The sequence below is a fragment of the Coenobita brevimanus genome, chromosome 13 (assembly GCF_032717465.1).
Source record: "Coenobita brevimanus isolate Jiangsu-jjx chromosome 13, ASM3271746v2, whole genome shotgun sequence".
Taxonomy (NCBI): Eukaryota; Metazoa; Arthropoda; class Malacostraca; order Decapoda; family Coenobitidae; genus Coenobita; species Coenobita brevimanus.
Window position 1 is genome coordinate 52,030,261 of NC_136966.1, and position 18,704 is coordinate 52,048,964.

General features: G+C 42.1%; 1 protein-coding gene across 1 annotated transcript; it reads left to right on the forward strand.

Moving 5' to 3' along the window:
* Positions 1-535: 535 nt before the first annotated feature.
* Positions 536-18,253, forward strand: LOC145415775 (monocarboxylate transporter 1-like). The gene is made up of 7 exons (XM_080285017.1): positions 536-676; positions 3,572-3,695; positions 8,736-8,879; positions 12,036-12,898; positions 15,030-15,231; positions 17,012-17,203; positions 18,123-18,253. Exons 1-7 carry the CDS (start codon positions 536-538, stop codon positions 18,251-18,253), a joined length of 1,797 nt encoding a protein of 598 aa, XP_080141143.1.
* Positions 18,254-18,704: the final 451 nt, after the last annotated feature.

An 18,704-nucleotide genomic window follows, 5' to 3' on the forward strand; every position in this document is an offset into this window, starting at 1 on the left:
CATCGAGAGAATAAGTTAGAGAGAATATGTGCGTAGATTTAAAACACGGATTGACAGCTGCCTCGTTATGAAGCTCAGCATTAGGTGGACTGTGGTATACCCTTTATTTTTTTTAACTCTGACGTGGCCTAAAATTACCATCTCACCATCTCCACTGCGCAAATGGATTAACACTAACACTAGAATATGATGCGAGTTGTGAAGAGGATGTAGAGCCGTAGTATTATCTTTTTCTGCCTCATAGCTACCTGCACGTGAAATAAGCTGCTAAAGGAAGAAAATCTGGGCCAGGTTAAGGTGAAATGAGTATAGCTGCGGTAGGTTCTGATATGTGCTGGCAGAAATAAAAAACAGGCGGAAAAGCAAGAGCGTGTTGCTGTTGTGAAGAAGAATGTTATGCTGAGTAGGTAGCTTCTGTACGAAGGCAGGTAACAGAGCGACAGAAAGATACAATTACTTTGAAATAATTAATAATAATAATAATAATATAAATCAATAACTGTTAAAGCTAATTCTCGTCTCAAGTGCAAGCAGAATGGGCTCCCCAAACAAGAGCCGCAGCCACTCCCCTCGGGATCGCGGGAACCTGTTGGTGGAGGCGGGGGAGCAAGTGGAGCTGGTTCCTCCCGACGGTGGTTGGGGCTGGGTCATCATCTTCGCCAACTTCATCATAACGGTTAGTACTTCTTCCTCTGTCACACGAATGCACAATGATGGTGATGAGGAGTCTTCCTGATCATCATCCATGATCATCCGTACCATATATTTCACTTGATGATGATGATAGTTCGTTTCGTTTCGTTTATGAAGGCTCCAACATACTTGCATGCGTCGGCCATGGTCACTTAAAGGCGGCTTTCCATGCTGCACGATCTCTGGCCATCTCCCTCTTCAGTCCCTGATCGCTGAGGTCATACTCAATGACCTCGTCCCACATCATTTTCGGTCTGCCTCTGGCAACTCTGCCTACAATATTGAAACTTCTCACTTTCTGCACCCCGCTGTCATCCCCCATCCTCTCCACATGCCCAAACCATCCCAATCTACCCCTCCTCATCACATCACCAATACACTCCAGCTCCAACCTACCTCTCAACTCTTCCATCGTATACCTAGCCTCCCCCAGGCCTCGCATCATCATCATCATCATAATATAAAAACAAGCATCATCATCATTATCATCATCATCCATACCTTATCATCTAGTTGATGATGATGATGACTATAAGAAAATTATAGTAGTGGTAGCATCAGCAGCAGTAATAATAATAATAATAATTATTATAGTACTTGCCTGAATGCATTGTGTACTCATTTTGCTCTCTCTCTCTCTCTCTCTCTCTCTCTCTCTCTCTCTCTCTCTCTCTCTCTCTCTCTCTCTCTCTCTCTCTCTCTCTCTCTCTCCGCTGATAACAATCCCGCCCTCAGTCAAGGTCATAGTGACATTCTTTTTACTCTTCAGTATGATACCATCTCTCTCTCTCTCTCTCTCTCTCTCTCTCTCTCTCTCTCTCTCTCTCTCGCGACATAACCCTGGTCTCTTATACAAGGCCACAACGAAAGTGTTATACAATGTTATTCCTTTAACAGTGGTCTTACACAAGTTATGTTTGGGCACTTGCTTGTGTTGCAGCCGGATGTTTTTCCTTCATTTATTGCATTGTTTCTTGTGTCAGATAAAGTACCGGGTACTCCAATTAATGATTCAGCTGACAGGGATCTCGTTGCCGTCGCGACCTTACTCTTCTCATCTTGCTGCCAAAAATCCTTTCCACATCGTTGGTATTCCGGTTTCTTCTGCTTGGTTTGTTTACTCTCATCTGCAAGGCCCTTGCTTTCTCGAATGGGCTGTCAGTTTCACCCATTTTCTACGTTTCACCCCGCCTTTGGATGGCCTTAATATTTTCTGTGATGTTTGCTCTTGGGCGGGTCTTGTTAAGGAAGAGAGGCGGTATCAGTGCAAGGACCTTAAGAGAGAAGGGGATAATGGGAGAGTCATTTTGTAATTTGCTATTTGTAACATTTCAGATGGGTGGCTCAGAAAGCTTGCTTGATGACAAAACAACAGTTTCATTATATGAAGTAATCACCGATAGTTCTCTATTTTCTCTGGCCTTTGCTCATCCAGTATGTAGAAGGACCTTCCCGCCCAAGCCTGTGTGGCTGTTCTGCTTTCTTGTTGTCTGTCATCATCGTTCTGTGGACGTATGATACCAAGATGATTCCTTCTTTCATAAGTTCCTCTGTGGTAGTCTTCATCCTGAGCTCCACATCTGCTTTACGTTTCTCCATTATGTTCAACTCTAACTTCACTATCGTTCATTTCCTCGTGGTGATTTAACCCGCCCCACACTTCCATATCCACCATTTTTCCCTGGTGCCCACCTCACCCCACCATAGGGTCTTACTCCACCACGTATATCAGAATGAAATTTTTTGTGTTGTCAGCATCTGTTTCATTAATTTCCATGTCACCATTTTACTGCCTGCCACGTTGAAAGCAGTCAGATGCGGCTTCTGGTGGGCTTTAAGTCCTTAACACTTTCATACACAGAGGTCCCAGCCTACAATATATGCACGACATCTACTTTGTAGCATATGAGCACCTGATGCACTTATACTGTCTACTGGAGCATTGAAAACAATATTGTGGCATGGCTATGGTTTTCATAAATTTTATAAACGAAAGAGTATGTAAATACTGTATTACCTTTCTGGCAACTTTTTGTTGCAGGTTTAAAGAAAAATTAAATGAAGTATGACTAAAATTACTGTATTAATATACGATTTTAGATTTTAACTAGATATAAATCGGAACAAAATGCATGTGTTATTTCTATATTATTTAACTTAATGTAATGGAGCACTTTGCGTGTTTAAAATCTATGTCTTTATCTCATTTAAAATTTAGTTTGTCGTCTTCTTTATAATATTGATATCAACTAATGTTACTATATTTTTAAAGTTTATAATTAAGTTTTTAAAAAGTGCCATTTTATTCAAGAGCTTTGAAGAGGTGGCCAGTGGTACAGTGCAGCAATGTTTAGCAACATGGGTTTTTCAGGAGTGGCAATGTACAGTAGAGGTGGGAGTGGTGCGAGGTAGAGGAGGTGTGTTGGTGTTGTGGCAGACGATGTGTGATGGGTGGTTGTGGTTTGTTGTGGTGCAGTAGAGCTTTTAGTGATACTGGGTCTTCAGACATAACGATATAGGGGTGAGAGTGGTGTGGCGTGTGGTGAGGGGCAGTGTGTGCGTTGTTCTTGTGGCAGGTGATAAATGATAGGTGATTGTGTTTGCAGTGGGAGTCATGATGAGGGAAAGGCACATAACCGTTGGCATAGCAAGGATATCTGTAGTAATTATAATTATATAATAGTAAGGGAAAGTTTGTGAACATTGAGTTAGTCGTTCTAGTTTGCAATTTTGAAAGCTTACAATTAGAATTTTTGTATTAAAATTATATTAAAATTACTTTTATTACTACTTTATTTAATAATTCATTAAACTACTACTACTATTACTACTACTACTACTACTACTACTACTTGCCGTGCCCACATACGTACCGCAGGGCGTGATGATCAGCATGATGTCCAGCTTCGGCATAGTGTTCATATACCTAGTGTCGGCCGGATACACAAACGCTCAAGTCGTGGGCATACCCGCTGTCCTCAATGGCTTCAACAACCTCCTCGGTAGGATTTATTTTTTATTTGTGTTTGTGAATTTCTGTATATTTCACCTTTCTATGTGGGCAGAATTTTATTTTTAAGCTTTTTTCTGTGATCTGTTTGACAATATTTTTCTTCATAGATGGTTTAAAACCTCCTCAGCCAATTTTTGCATTTCTCTCGGTGGATGTGTTTTAGCCTCTTTTTTTCACTCATCTGTTAGCACCTATTTTTTAGAAATTTTAGAGACTTTATCCATGAGTCACTTCAGCATTAATATATATTCCTGTTTAGAAACTCCTTCATAAGTTTTCTCAAGCTTAATTCGTGGACACTTCAGTCTCTTTTCCAGTAATTTTAGTAACATTCCAATAAGTTTCTTTGGTCTTTTAGGAACTTTCTCAGTCCTTAAGCTTTCTTGATAAATAATCTTAAGGATTAAGTAAGTTCCTAAAATACTTGAGAAGCTTATTAGAATTCATTCATTCATTCATTCATTCATCATCCAATCCTACGTTGTCCCATGGGGAGCGCAGAAGTCCGGGGCTAGGCAAGTTGGTCCTGACATTTAAGATGAGAATGGCCAGCCTCACTCATCCCTGAGTGGAATTACGTGAGCAATAAACCCCAACCATCCCTTGGATATAAACCTGCACAGGCTCAATCCGATTGGAGCGCCTAAATTACCCACTAAACCACCAGGCGCCATAATTTGGTTATATGGTTACCACCCAGCGTAGTAAATGGTTTCCTGGTATACAGGAAACCATTTGGCTTGTCACTCAGTATAGAGTTACCCACAGGCAGAAGCATTAGGAAAGACAGAAGAGGGAGCGTAAAGTCACCCGTAGGCAGAAGGAAGAGGAAAGAATGAAGGAAAGAAAGACAAAAGAGAATGGAAGGAAAGAAGAATGGAGGAGAGGAAAGGGCTACATCGAGTGAGTGGATGGTGAGCTCCCCCACCTACCACATAATGTTAATCAAATTTTCTTCTTTTCACTAATATTTTCAGCCTGAATATTTCAGGAACTTTTGCACAAGTCATTTTAAACACTGTTTTTTTTTAACACTTTTTTCACTAAGCAGTTCACCTTTTTATTTTGCACTGTGAATATTTTGTTTTATTTTATTGATATCATTTTCACAGTTTTATTTGTCATGTTTCAGCAAATATTCCCATCAATCTGCTGAAAATTATGTACATATCTATGAGGCTATTATAAAAACTCTTTCCATTAGAATATTCAGTAAAATATTTTTATGAATTTTCTCTAAGCTTCACGTCTTAATGCCTTTACCTTTAACTCGTAAAATATGGTAGGGGGTGTGCTCTATGATACGTCAATATGGCAAATTAAGCGATTCCTGAGAAATTTGATGAAATTTTAAACAGCGGCTTTGAATATGCAAGGCACATTTACTCATGTTTTTTTTTTTTTTTTTTTTTTTTTAATAACTCCCCGTAGTTTCGAAGATGTGTTTGGAAATTGCAATTATGGCGGGAAACCAAAAACACCTCCAGCGATGAGGACCTTAATGTGGTGGACAACACCTCTTTTTTCATTTATTTTCTCACCCAATAAAACACCTATGTTGGGTGTAATTATACTGATGACAGCATACATTGTTGTTGTTTTCTAGTGTGGTATCAGTATTATTTACTCAACTATAAAAATAAAATCATAATTAGCGGCAGAGGTTCAGCGATGCGTCCGGTTCAGGATGTGGACCCCCGCCCTAGTTGATAAAGTGTGTTTGTGTGCGCTTCTAATGCTTTATATTTCGCATAAATACAGTACAACATCTTAGTTGGATGTATTCATTACAGGGACATCCTATTTCTTTGTTAGCACTGTGATAATCGTTAATTACCTAGCTGTGGTACCCGTGCTACACGGGCATCTGGTAGCGCTCTTGACTGGACTGTCACTGCCGTAGATTACTGCAGAAATATTGCATGTCAGAATTCATTTATTCCCTGTACTGTTTCTCTTTGGAATACGCTTCCCGAGATTAGTTTCCCTCTAAACTTCAATCTACAACAGCATAAGTGTTACGGGTTCTTAATAAATGGAAAACACCTGTTATCTGGTAAAGTATATGGATTTCTTCATTCTTTTACTTGTTTTTCCTACCTCTGTTCTTGTTCTGCATGGAAATAAACAAATAAATAAATAAACGCAACGTCAGCGTCGATGGTGAGATATGGGCTGGGTTGAGGTCGTGGTCTCCAACCTCGATATAATTAGTTTGAATAATTTTTTAAGTAGTTACAACAGCTTTGCTTATGTTCGGGAAAGCATATTACAGTATTTACTAAGCTACGGAAATAAAAATACAAATAGCCGTGGAAAGAGAGGTAGGGGGGACTGAGAAAGGAGGCCAAACTCACGGCCTATAATGAGTACTGAGCTAAGCCCTAAAGTTCGTGCACAACGATAGTTATCCATACGACAACACTGCCGTTCCCTCTCCTCTCAACACTTGTCAACGCCACGACACATTACCATCACAACAACAGACACCACACCCTCAAACAAACAACAGGCAAACACTCTCATCAATCACTTTTCACAAGTCAGCCATCTAACCCCCCATCCGGAAGACCGACGTATCATCAGACGGAAGAGACAGTTCCCCACAGACCCAGACTACGCACCTTTCACTTACAGCCAGACGAAGCACATCATTAACAACCTCAAGCACTCATCTGCCTGTGGACCAGACAACATAAGCAACATTCACCTTAAACACCTAGGACCACAAGGCATACAAGCACTCACCAACATGTCAAACTACAGCTACTCACACAGCATAATACCCAACATCTGGAAGCATGGCAATATCATCACTATCCCTAAACCCAACAAAGACCCCACGTTACCCTCCTCACATCGCCCCATCACACTCCTCTGCACCCCCTCTAAAGTCACCGAACGACTGATACCACAACTAGTCACACCTCACATTCCCCTAGCCCAGTCACAACATGGCTTTAGGCCACTACACTCCACAAACACCCTTCTTACAGACCTTACACAGAGAGTTTTCGATGGCATAAATTCAGCTAGGCCACCACACAGAACACTCCTAGTCACACTAGACATTAGCAGAGCTTTTGATGTCATCCCCTGCCACAACCTCACAAACAAAATACTCAACACAAACATGCACAATAACACAAAAAGATGGCTGGCAAACTACGTAGCAGGCAGATGTGCACACATAACATTTGCCGGTCAGTCTTTTAACATCAGAAACTTCACAAACGGCGTCCCCCAAGGATCTGTTTTGTCCCCTACACTCTTTAATCTATACATGCACGACGTACCCACACTCCACACACCACAGATACACATAGCTTCCTATGCAGATGATATAACACTTACATGTACACACCAAAACGCAAACACAGCTGCACACATCATTCAACCTTACCTCAACACATTACACGAATGGTTCACCACAAACAGGCTCAAAATAGCCCCAGCCAAATCTACAGTGACTCTTCTCACAAACTGGACAGCAGAACACAGTCACATCCCACACCTCACCATAAACAACACTCCCCTACAACACACACACACACACACCCAAAATCCTTGGTGTAACATACAATACATCAGTGTCATTTAAACAACACATCACAAGCATTAAAAATAAAATAACACCAAGACTCAATGCTTTGAGGTCACTTGCCCATACAACATTCGGACACAACAAAGAAACCACCACCACAGTATACAAACAATACATACGTTCAGTAATGAATTATGCAACCCCTGCCTGAGCTTCTAACCTGACCAACACACACTACAACACTCTACAGACCATACAGAACAAGGCCCTAAAAATAATCACAGGCTGCACAGCTACTACACCCACAGACCACTTACATCATGAAACCAAAGTCCTCAAAGTCAAGGATCAGCTAGATATGAGAGGCACCCAGTTTCTTGCTGCAGCCTCCACAAACCCACAACATCCACTACAGTACATGGCAGCACATCCACCTACACCAAGGAACATCAAAACAACACCCAGGACACGATACCATACACAAATACTGTCATCTCTCCCCCCTCGCCCACCTCAGACCAGCTTCCAGAAGCATATCCACACTCAGATCACTCGCCGCTCCATTCAATCACTTAAAGACAGCACACAGCTGCATGCACGGCCTCCTGACATCCACCCTTCTGAATCCTATCTTCCTCGTGAGGACAGGGTCCACCTGGCTAGGCTGAGATGTGGGCACCATCCAGCCCTCTTAAGCGACCAGAAGAGGCTGGATGACTCCGTCGCTGATGCCTGTCAAGGATGCAACACAGCACCCCATACTATTAAGCACATTATGGAAGACTGCATTGCACACGATCACCTACGCCAACAACACAACATACACTCTTTGAGAGCTCTGTGGGAAAGCCCGGTCTCGGCCATGGCCTTCCTCAGGGACTCGGGGCTGTTCGACCAGACTGCCTAGGGAACAACTACTACTACTACCATCACACCAAATCCTCATTTGCCACCTTGCACCCCATCACCTTCCTTGTACTCTACCCCATGCTTGCTTACAACTCTTACCAACACATCACCACCTCACATATTCCCCACACATCATCCACGAACGTAACAATCGAGGCACATCATTGGTCAAGGACGGAGGGTGTGAGTGGGATGGGGACTGCCACCTCCTCCATTTTTTTTTTTATCGTCCTAGTTCGTGATTATAAGTTATACTTATCACTTGATGTAAGTGCCTACTGTTTTTTATGGTGTACTAACCTCATTACGAGTATTCACCAGCTTATCTGAAATATGCTCACATCTCTTACCCTCTCGGGTGAAGAGGACAAGTGGGAGTCTACTAATGGCACTTCATTGGGAGATTTGTATGTGTGTGTGTGTGTGTGTGTGTGTGTGTGTGTGTGTGTGTGTGTGTGTGTGTGTGTATCACCAAAAATTTTGTGTGACATGAAATCCTCCGCCCCAGGTTTCTTATCCACGGGTATGACCTTTCATTTCTCTTCCACAGGCCCCTAATGCATTGCTCTGCCACAGGTCCCTTATCCACCGGCCTCTTCCACTACTACTCCTCCCGCCGCTTGATTGCCCTCGGAGTCATTATATCCACCGTCGGGCTTCTTCTCTGTGCCTTCTACAACAACCTCGTGTGGTTCTACTTCTGCTATGGCGTATTGGGAGGTGGGTGAACTTGTGGGCCTATAAGTTGTTGTTGATGATGATGGTGATGATGATTATGATTTCATTGCCAGACGCCATGTATCCCAGAAACGGGGTGGCCAAGGCTTAGAGTTAATTGTTTTACAGGGAGGGGCACTAATCCTCCACCAACCCCAACAACTTGCTTTGATTATTTTAATGGTGGTAGTTGTAGTAGTAGTAGTAGTAACAGTGATAATAATAAGAACAGTAATAATAAAGCGGATGTGCAGTTTGTTCCTGTGCATGAAGAGAAAACATGGAAACTGTGTACCCAAGCCTGCTTTATGTATGCCGATTCCTTTGAAATCCTTGTGCTTATAAACCTCTATTTCTGATCAATTTTATTTTGAGGAGTTGGACTGAGCCCCCAAGAATCAAAGGGGGGGGGGTCCCTCTCCCCAAATGTCGCATTATGGATGAGAATCCCTTGTACGACATAAGTATATTAAGATATAAAAGCCATAGCTCCCCACCTTTCACAACTTCTGAAAGTGTTAAATTTGGTGAGTGGATTGGCTGTCCCCAAAACTCATAGTTAGTTAATTGTATATAGTGGGAGACCTACAGAGTAACCAGTTAAACTCACCTGGGAAATATCACTGAAATCTTTCTCCCATTTCTGGTAGTTTTTATTTTGAGGAGGGGCTGGCCTCCCAGGATCACGCCTCCAAAGTATCGTATTACAGATGAGAGACCATTATACAACTTGTAATAAGATATCAAAGCTATCTGTGCCGTTTTTTAACTTAAGAAACTTTAATTTGGTGAAGAGGGCTTGACTCACCTAAAAATAATGGTGGAAAACTTTGTACAGTGGAAGATATTATCAAGGAACCAGTTGAACTGACCTGAAAAGATTCGTTGAAATCCATTTGCTCACTTCCCCTATTAGTTTTTTTTTTTGGTTTTTTGGGGGGGGGTTGTTGCTGACCCCTCCAAGAACTATTTCTAAGAATACAGTATTTAATTTGGTGAGGAGGAGCTGACCCTCTTAAAAATCATGGTTGCAAAATTGTATATAGTGGAAAGCCCTCCCAGTAACCAGACGGACTCACGTGGGAAATTTCATTTCAATACATCAAATAGCCTAGGAGAAGTTAAAGCGTCAGCGCGCGCGCACGCACACACACACACACACACACACACACACACACACACACACACACACACACACACACACACACACACACACACACACACCGCTCGCTGGTGCACCCCCTTGCCAACTGGTGGACGGGAGTTCGCGCCTCGCTCAGGTTGCGAAAAGTTTCACTGACGAAGTGGGTGGTTACTGTCCCCCTTGAGCAAGGGGATGGGTGTGTGCGTGTGTGAAGGTCACAGCCTTGCCCTTAGATCGGACTATATGAGCTCTCAGCTCCCTTCCGGGAGGGTAAAAGCTAACGATCACGACCATCAAGTGATCCTGACCGACCCGGTGAATTACACACACACACACACACACACACACACACACACACACACACACACACACACAGAATATCGCGCAGCAGTTTAGGGCGCGTTGCAGAAAATGATACCATTCTGCTTCGTAGGATTGATAATAATGATAAGAAGAAGAAGAAAAAGAAGAATCTGATCTTTCGTTTCTAATAAACGTCATTTCGTCCTAGGGAATTCACAGAGTTTGAAACACACTTGCACCCGTATGTTTACAAGAACTGTTACGTCACTTCCATACAATACATACCGGTACTCCAGAATAGATCGATACGGTCTGTGTTGCGGTGCTTGATGTAGAATGTGTGGCAGTATTGATGGATTTGCTGTAGCCTATACTCATTTTTGTCTAACTTGGCCGAAAATGATTCTCTCTCCACCGTGAATGGAGTGTTGTAACAATAAATTAACACCAGAATATGTTGCTAGATTCGAAGAAAGTGCTGTGGAGAGGTAGAGCAGACGTACCATTGTATTTTTGTGCCACTGAGCTATATGAGATAAGTAGAAGAAGGACGAAAATCTGGGCAAAGTTGAGGTAGGAGGAACGTAATGGTTGTTGTAGTAACTGTGGCAGTATATATGTATTTAAATTGCTGTAATACTCTCCGAAGATGAGATTAGCCCCACCCATCGATATGTCATTGGCCAGTGACAGGCTATGCATATTCTAACAAAATGTTCTTAGCCATATCTTATGCAGTTTTGGTGACAAGCACTGATAAATTTCCTTGTTATCCATTTTTTCTTACTAAAACCCTTATGATTTTACAAGTACTGTAATAATAATTCGGCTGGAAAAACATGAGAAATGTTTGTTTAGTGTGGGAGTGAAAAGTATTACGCACAATATTATATTTTAGGTCGTCTTTGGTAGGGGAGAAAGCTTTCACGGGGGGGCAATAAAAAAACGAGCTGCTCTAATGCAGGGTTATTCAAATGTCCATCAGTTATCTCCCTATCCTCCAAAAGGAAGATGGTGGGATGTAGGGAGTGGAGAAATTCAGCCTGCAGACCACCAGATTCACTTTTCAGATGAGCCTGGGGCCACAGCAACAACAGGTCTTTTTTCCCCAGCTAGTTGGGAGACGACTGAATGGGTTAATAAATGTTTTACTCTCTGCATTATATTCATTTTGGCAAAGGAGACTTAATAGCACCAGTATCCCTTCCCTGGCGATTTAGCTTGCAATTTGTACCCTAACATTCTCTAATGTATGGTATTCATCTCGTTTTAATATTGACATAGCTTGCATCAGTAACATACCGTAGGATACTAAGGTGCAATGTACGTAGTAAATCGCTGAAGCTGAGGTGTCACGAAATCTCCAAAGTCTCTTACAGCACAATCCTTTTTTGACGTGTAATATACAAAATAAATCATTGTAGAAGAATTAATACGAAATTTACAAAACTATTTGCTATACAACTCTCTCTTCAGGTGTAATGTGCTAAATAAATCGCTAAAAGCGTTACAAAATCTCTAAATCCAATCGTAGTGGGACCTTCTCTTCAGGTGAAATAAACAGAATAAATAACTAAGGAAGATGCGTTACAAACTCAGCAAAACCTCAAACAGTACGACCCTCTTTTGAAGTGTAATGTGCAAACTAAGTCGCTAAAGACTAAAATCCACGAATTCTTCAGAGTCGCTTAAAAAAATCTCTCTTTTCCAAGGTACCGGCGCCTCCCTGGGCTTGCACCAGGGCTTCCTCCTCAGTCAACAGTACTTCTGCAAGAGGAGAGTGACAGCAAACGGGATCTCTATGGCGGGAGCATCACTGTCCTCCATGGTTTTCCCGCCTGTCATTGCATACATGGTGGAGGTATACGCCGCTGAGGGCACCTTTATGCTGTGGTCTGGCATAATGCTCCACGGTATGGTAGGTGCTGCGCTCTGCCATCCCGTCTCGTGGCATTTGAAACTCGCCAAGACAGCCTTGGTGCATCCCAGTAAAGATGTAACAGAGGATGATGTACTTCTGGTTGGCGTTTCTTCAAGTAAAGTATCCCTGGGGAAAGAAAAAGATGAGATGGGTCACGATGGACGTAAATCTACAGAACAACCCGACAGCGAAGAAAATGATAGAGAGAGCAACTGTACTAAAGCCTCTGACAGCATCGGAAATGCTTCTAATAAAATTCCAAAGGCTATCAAAGAAACTAACGCAAACACGTATCATGAGACGAAGAATACGATTTACGACAAGGAAAAAGAGCAGTTGATGGTGCCTGATGAAAATAACTATAGACCAGGGACGCATCTTTGCCATAGAGGCGATCCCAAGGAGAGAATTCGCAAACTAACAAACGCGTACGAAGAGTTTGGTAGCACTTTGTCAGTTGAAGTTCAGTTGCAAAAAGAAGATTTCAAAATATCCAGCAACTCGAATGATTCTCTCGAGGAGGAGGAGGAGGAGGATCGTCCATATATCGTTTGTGGACTAAAGTTACCCAGAATGAAAAAACTATTTCGATTAAATTTACTTAAGAATCCAGTTTTTCTCATCGCAGCGTTTGGGAGCGTTGCCAACAGATTGGTAGGTTCATGTAAGGTGTGTGTGTGTGTGTGTGTGTGTGTGTGTGTGTGTGTGAGAGAGAGAGAGAGAGAGGGGGGGGAGAGCAGTTGAGCATAATAATTTGGTGGAGAATTTGAAGATCCTAAAGCCATCATATCTCACCGAAAATGCAAATTCGCTGCATAGCTGCGGTCAGTAATATGTTTACACGTCTGGGGTCCTTTAGTGTTGGATATCAAAGTTAATAAGATCTCATTAGGTTTTGACGATTCTAAAATACAGAGACAACTAATTTTCATCACGCTGCCCTCCACATCTTCCAGCCATCTCTACTTCAAATACCAATAACCTCTTCAAGCTCGATGCCGTATTTTTCTTTTTATTCCTTTTGCTGCCAGACGATTTTATCCAAGCTGGGAAGACTCTTTAGCACTGAAGAGGTGAATGAAAACTGCCACTAACCCCTCTCATTAAACACGTCTCGCCTAAGCTGTATATAAGGGTCTGATGTTGGAGAGAATAAAATATATGCCATCGGACTGAAGGGATAACACGATTTAGAGGCTGTATTTAAAAGCTCCCAAGTTTTGTATAAAAATGTTAGTATTAATATATACGTTGTTCTCACTCAAGACAGCCACCAAACACTTCACAGTCAAATGAGAGTGGATATTAAAGAGACGAAATACGAAAAAAGTGCAAAAATAAGAACAGTGATAAAAGTTCATTGTTACGGGGATTTGTTTATCGTGTAGATTGGTTAACAAACTTTATATTAATTTCCCAGGTCTCGGTACAAAAGAAAACTTGATTCTCTGTTTCATGTATATTTAGCTTTGCAGTGTGTAAAAGGAAATTGGGAGGAATTTTACTCTGTGTGCAACTTGTAATAAACTGGTTTACAGGAGCTGTAGCCTTCTGATGATGTAGGTAGACTGCAGAATGTGAGGAAGTTTCAGTGTACGGTATGTAGAGGTGTTGGAGCTATTGACGTGAATGGAAGGTGTTGTTTGGGGTGACAGTCACTTGGAATGCGTGGAGCTTTGCTACCTAGGAGATATAATGAGGTATAGGAGGAGGACGATCAGAGGGCGATTCCATTGCTTGAATGAGAAGTGGAGAGAAGTTTAGGAAATGATTAATTCTATTGACTGTGAAGGAGCTTTCCTTTCGTGTAAAGGGTACTCTCCACAAAACGTGCGTGAGAAGTGTGAAGCTGTATGTGAGTGTGACATGGTTAGTGAAAGTAAAGGATATACGGGAGGTAAATTGGAACGCGCTGAAATGAGGATGCCGAGATGAGTAGGCTAGGGCTTCACCATGGCCCAGGAACTAAGAATTGTGTGATATGAAAGATTTGGCATAAATTTTATTAGAAAAGTGGTGCGAACCAGGAGATTAAGATTTTTTGGACATATTGAGAGAAGGGGAAGGAAGACTGGCTGAAGCGGGTCATAGTCACGAATGTGGAGGGAGAATGCAGATGAAGACCGAGGAAGGCTTGGATGAGTTGTATTCTGAGTGGTACAGGAAACTACGTAACACCTCTTCCTCGGCGATTTATTTTGTTTATTGTTTTTTTTAATCCCCTTTCAGAGTTACTAAGGCAAACTATGTAGATGCTGAAATTATATAAATAAGGAACCATATTAAGATGCAATGTACCAATAAGTAAAAAACAAAAAAGGGAGAAGGGAGGGCTCCACGAAGTCTCTTGTGCCACCTAGAATACGGCCAAAAGTCCTGCGTAGATAAATGTTTGAGAAGGAAAATGGCTCAAGACTGACACATGGAGAACTGTCATAAAGTGAAAAGATCAGCACATGCTAGCGCGGTTCATGATCTCTAAGCGCAACATAACGTACATAGGGAAATATGAAGAAACTCTTCGTATAAGTGACATCTTGATCTTTCGGTCAGATCTTATTATTCCTCTCGTAGCACTTCTGTAGTATTTTTGATTAGGTTCCAGATCTGTTTGTAAGAACCGAAAGGACATATTGATTATGTGCTGTAGCCTACCTTGCTACAGACAAGTGGATAGATAGATAGCTACATATACAGATATAGACAGACAGATAGACAGATGTATAGATGGATAATCATATAGATTTATAAGCTACTGACCGCTGATTTTTTTTTTTTCCCCCAGGCATACGGTACAACGCTAACATACATGCCATCAGTGGGCCATGAGATTGGTGTGGGAGCGTTGGCACCTTACCTTCTCACCATCATTGCCATGGTCGAACTTGTGGCAAAGATTGTCATGTCTGTTGTCAGTGACCAAGGATGGCTACAGCGTCGCTACATTTATATCCTGGCTTGCTTCGCTGCAGGCTTGGCTAATATTGGTAGGTGTTCTCTGCCTTAGTTTATCGTCAATATTTCTTACTTTTTTTTGTTACCACTTATCTGCTCTTTTATCCCCTGGGGTTGGCATGGCCGTAGTGCGTATTAACACAATGATCAAATCTTACTTTGTGTACATTGTACGATTGCTTGTCTGTACGTTTGATTCCACTCGTATGGTTTTGAAGAGATGCCTTCATCTGGTGGCGCCGATAAAACTGGGTGATGGAGCTACCTGGTTATACATACTTCCGACAACCCCCTCCCTATCCCCTAAGAGAAAGATGGTGGACTGCCGGAGAATGGCAACAACAGCCTGCAGTCCACCGGGTTCATGTTTCAGATGGACCTGGGGCTGCTACTACTACTACTGTTATTGCTACTACTACTACTACTGCTACTATTATTATTACTACTACTACCACCACCACCACTATTCACTCCTACCTGTTCACATTCAAGCTAGAATACCTATTAAAGTGACAAAACACTAAAAATAAAACGGTCTGTGATAATAGTTGCTTGTTCTGGAGATTTTTATCCTGTGAATTAATTTGGATTCTTCATAAATACATCTCCAGTCATTTAGCCGCACCATATTGATAACCACAGCATATCACCTGAACGTAAACCCAGTGGTCTGCAGGCTGAAGTTGCCCCTCTTCCGTAGTTCACCACCCATCTTTCAAGGGACAATGAAAAGTTGAGGGACGTTTATATTATCCAGCAATTTCACCACTAGATGATAGTGATGCCATCGGATGAAGTCGTCCCTTTCTAGCACCAGCATAGCACGTAGTAATACCGTAGTAGCTGCAACCCCAGGCTCATCTTGTGAATTCAGTGGACTGTAGGTCAGAGCTGCCCTTCTGCAGTCCATCTTCCTGTTGGGGTACAGGGAGAAGACTGAGACGTTTGTATAACTGCCCGGTCACATTGGTGTAACCATTGGGTGGTGTCCCTCCCCAGCATCAGAATGCATGCCAAACATGTTAGTAATGGAGAAAAACTCTTTGTCCTACCGAGGTAAATTAATGTCAAGCTGAAAACGTAATTTGTTCCAGAACAGCGTGAATGTATACTGTATTTTTTTTTTTAAATAATCATTAACCATGTTGGGCTGCCTTTGTGTGAGAATTCATTTAACTTTTTACATTAGTTTTAGTTATTTTCATATTTTATGTTCATGAACAGCTTTGTAATGCGGCCATTGACCCTAAGGATATTTTTTTTTTTACGCTGAGTACTGAATTATTAACAATGAAATCACGAAACTGTGGAAGGATTTCAGTTTTCAATTAAATTTTCTCGATTACATTATGATGCCAGATCACGTCTGACCTTTCTGTATCGTTGTTGGCTACATTCTGTAGTGTGGGATGTAACCTGAGTACATCTCACATTACAGGTGATCCGTAGCCTACATGACCATCAGAAAGTAAGGGCTTGCTTACATCTTCGAGTACTGTACTTAGTTTTCATAATACAGCCCTTGGGGATATAGTTCATTAATCAACATTACAGCTGTGAAAACATTCCTCTTCAGCACCAAATGAAGAGGAACGCCTTCAGGTGGCGGCACCAATATGACCAAATGGCTCCAAACTCTGGTTATGCAAACGCCCTTCACTTCCCTCCTTGTCACCTAGAAGGAGGATAGTGGATTGCAAAAAGGATAACTTGAGTCTGCAGTCTGCTGGTTTCATATTTAGATGATCCTGGGGTTGCAACAGCTGCTACTACAGCTTCATAAGTTTCTTATTTTATTTTAATCTTGAACAGCGGTAACATTTGGGCGGAACTTCGCAGCGCTGGGCACTTTGTGTGGACTTCTGGGCTTCTGTTATGGAACAATCATTTCCATTGGTCCAGTGTTGCTGGTCGAGTACCTGGGGCTGAAGCTCCTTCCATGCTCCTACGGGCTTCTTTTATTCATCAACGGGATGTCTGGCCTAATGTTTATGCCATTTACCGGTAAAATTCAGCAGGTGTTATCTTTTTTTCTGTTTTGTGTGCTGTGAATCCTCGTTATAAGTATGGTTTGAGCTCAGAAATATCAGCATTTTCCATACAGCTGACACTATAGTAACAGTAGTTGCCTTATAGAAACATCGTGTGGGTGTGTGTGGGTGTGTGTGTGTGTGTGTGTGTGTGTGTGTGTGTGTGTGTATGTGTGTGTACGCCCTCCATAGTGGTAGGTGGGGGCGCTCACCATCCACTCACTTGATGTAGTGGTGCTCTCGAGTGACTGCCCTTTCCTCTCCTTCTTCCTTTTATCCATCCTTCCTCCTTTTTTTTTTTTTTTTTTTTTTTTTTCTTCTGTCTGTGGGTGACTCTGCACCGAGTGACAAGCCAAATAGCTTTCTGTACACCAGGAAACCATTTAGTACACTGGGTGGTAAACATATAACCAAATTATAGCGCCTGGTGGTTTAGTGGGTAATTAGGGCGCTGCAATCGGATTGAGCCTGTACTGGTTTATATCCAACGGATGGTTGGGGTTTATTGCTCACGTAATGCAACTCAGGGATGAGTGAGGCTGGTCACTCTTATCTTAAATGCCAGGACCAACTTGCCTAGCCCCGGGCTCCCACGCTCCTCATGGGGCACTGGGGCACCACAGGACTGGATGATGAATATACTGTACTGTATATATATGTGTGTGTGTGTGTGTGTGTGTGTGTGTGTGTGTGTGTGTGTGTGTGTAAGAGGATATCCTCAGTCTGATGTTCATTCTCTCCATTACTGTTCGCAGGCATCTTTCCTAATTTGTATAATATTCTTCCAGTTAGAAAAGTATGTTAAATGATGAACAATACCTAAACTGAATTATATATATTTTCTTTTTGATTCCAAACTTTTTCTCATCCTAAATCTAAACTGTATTGAACAGGTTGGTTGGCTGATGTTTTTGGCAACTACACGACAACCTTCTACGTGCTAGGTTCCCTCAACATGGTTCCAGCAGTGCTCTGGCTCATCATGCCCTACTTTCACACCCATGACGAGGACCAGGGAAAATAGTGCTCTGACAGTCATTAGCAAACCAAACAGAAGAATTACTTTTGTAACTTTGCCGGACTGGGGTGTAATACTTGATTTTGTGAAGAAGTCAAAGACTGCCATGAAAACCATAGAATATATTATACATACTGGTCGGCATTCAGCTGGAAAACAAGCACTGCATAGCCTCTCTCACAGAGAAACAAAGCGTATGGTAGAGAGCAACCCTTTGCGCCATCTTGCAAGGATGTGGTGCCAGGGGACCTTGTTTAACTACATTTGAGAATTGAGTTGCTGTAGTTATCTCTAGAAACAGATTTAAGGGCTAACACCGGTGCACAAGCAGAGAGGGATTAAGGATCTGAAGTATCCTGAAGACACTTGCAACATAAATTGTAACCAGTGTATGAATGGGGTTCAGTCATTTAAGCGCCTTCATTCCAAGTTTGAGTCAGAACACCATGATGATTGC

What these genes read in the sequence shown, in the direction of transcription:
- LOC145415775 (XM_080285017.1), top strand. Translation starts at nt 536, where the DNA reads ATGGGCTCCCCAAACAAGAGCCGCAGCCACTCCCCTCGGGATCGCGGG. An exon ending in TGGCTTCAACAACCTCCTCG is followed by an intron (nt 3,696 to 8,735) that starts GTAGGATTTATT and finishes GCTCTGCCACAG; the next exon opens with GTCCCTTATCCACCGGCCTC. An exon ending in GGAGCGTTGCCAACAGATTG is followed by an intron (nt 12,899 to 15,029) that starts GTAGGTTCATGT and finishes TTTTTCCCCCAG; the next exon opens with GCATACGGTACAACGCTAAC.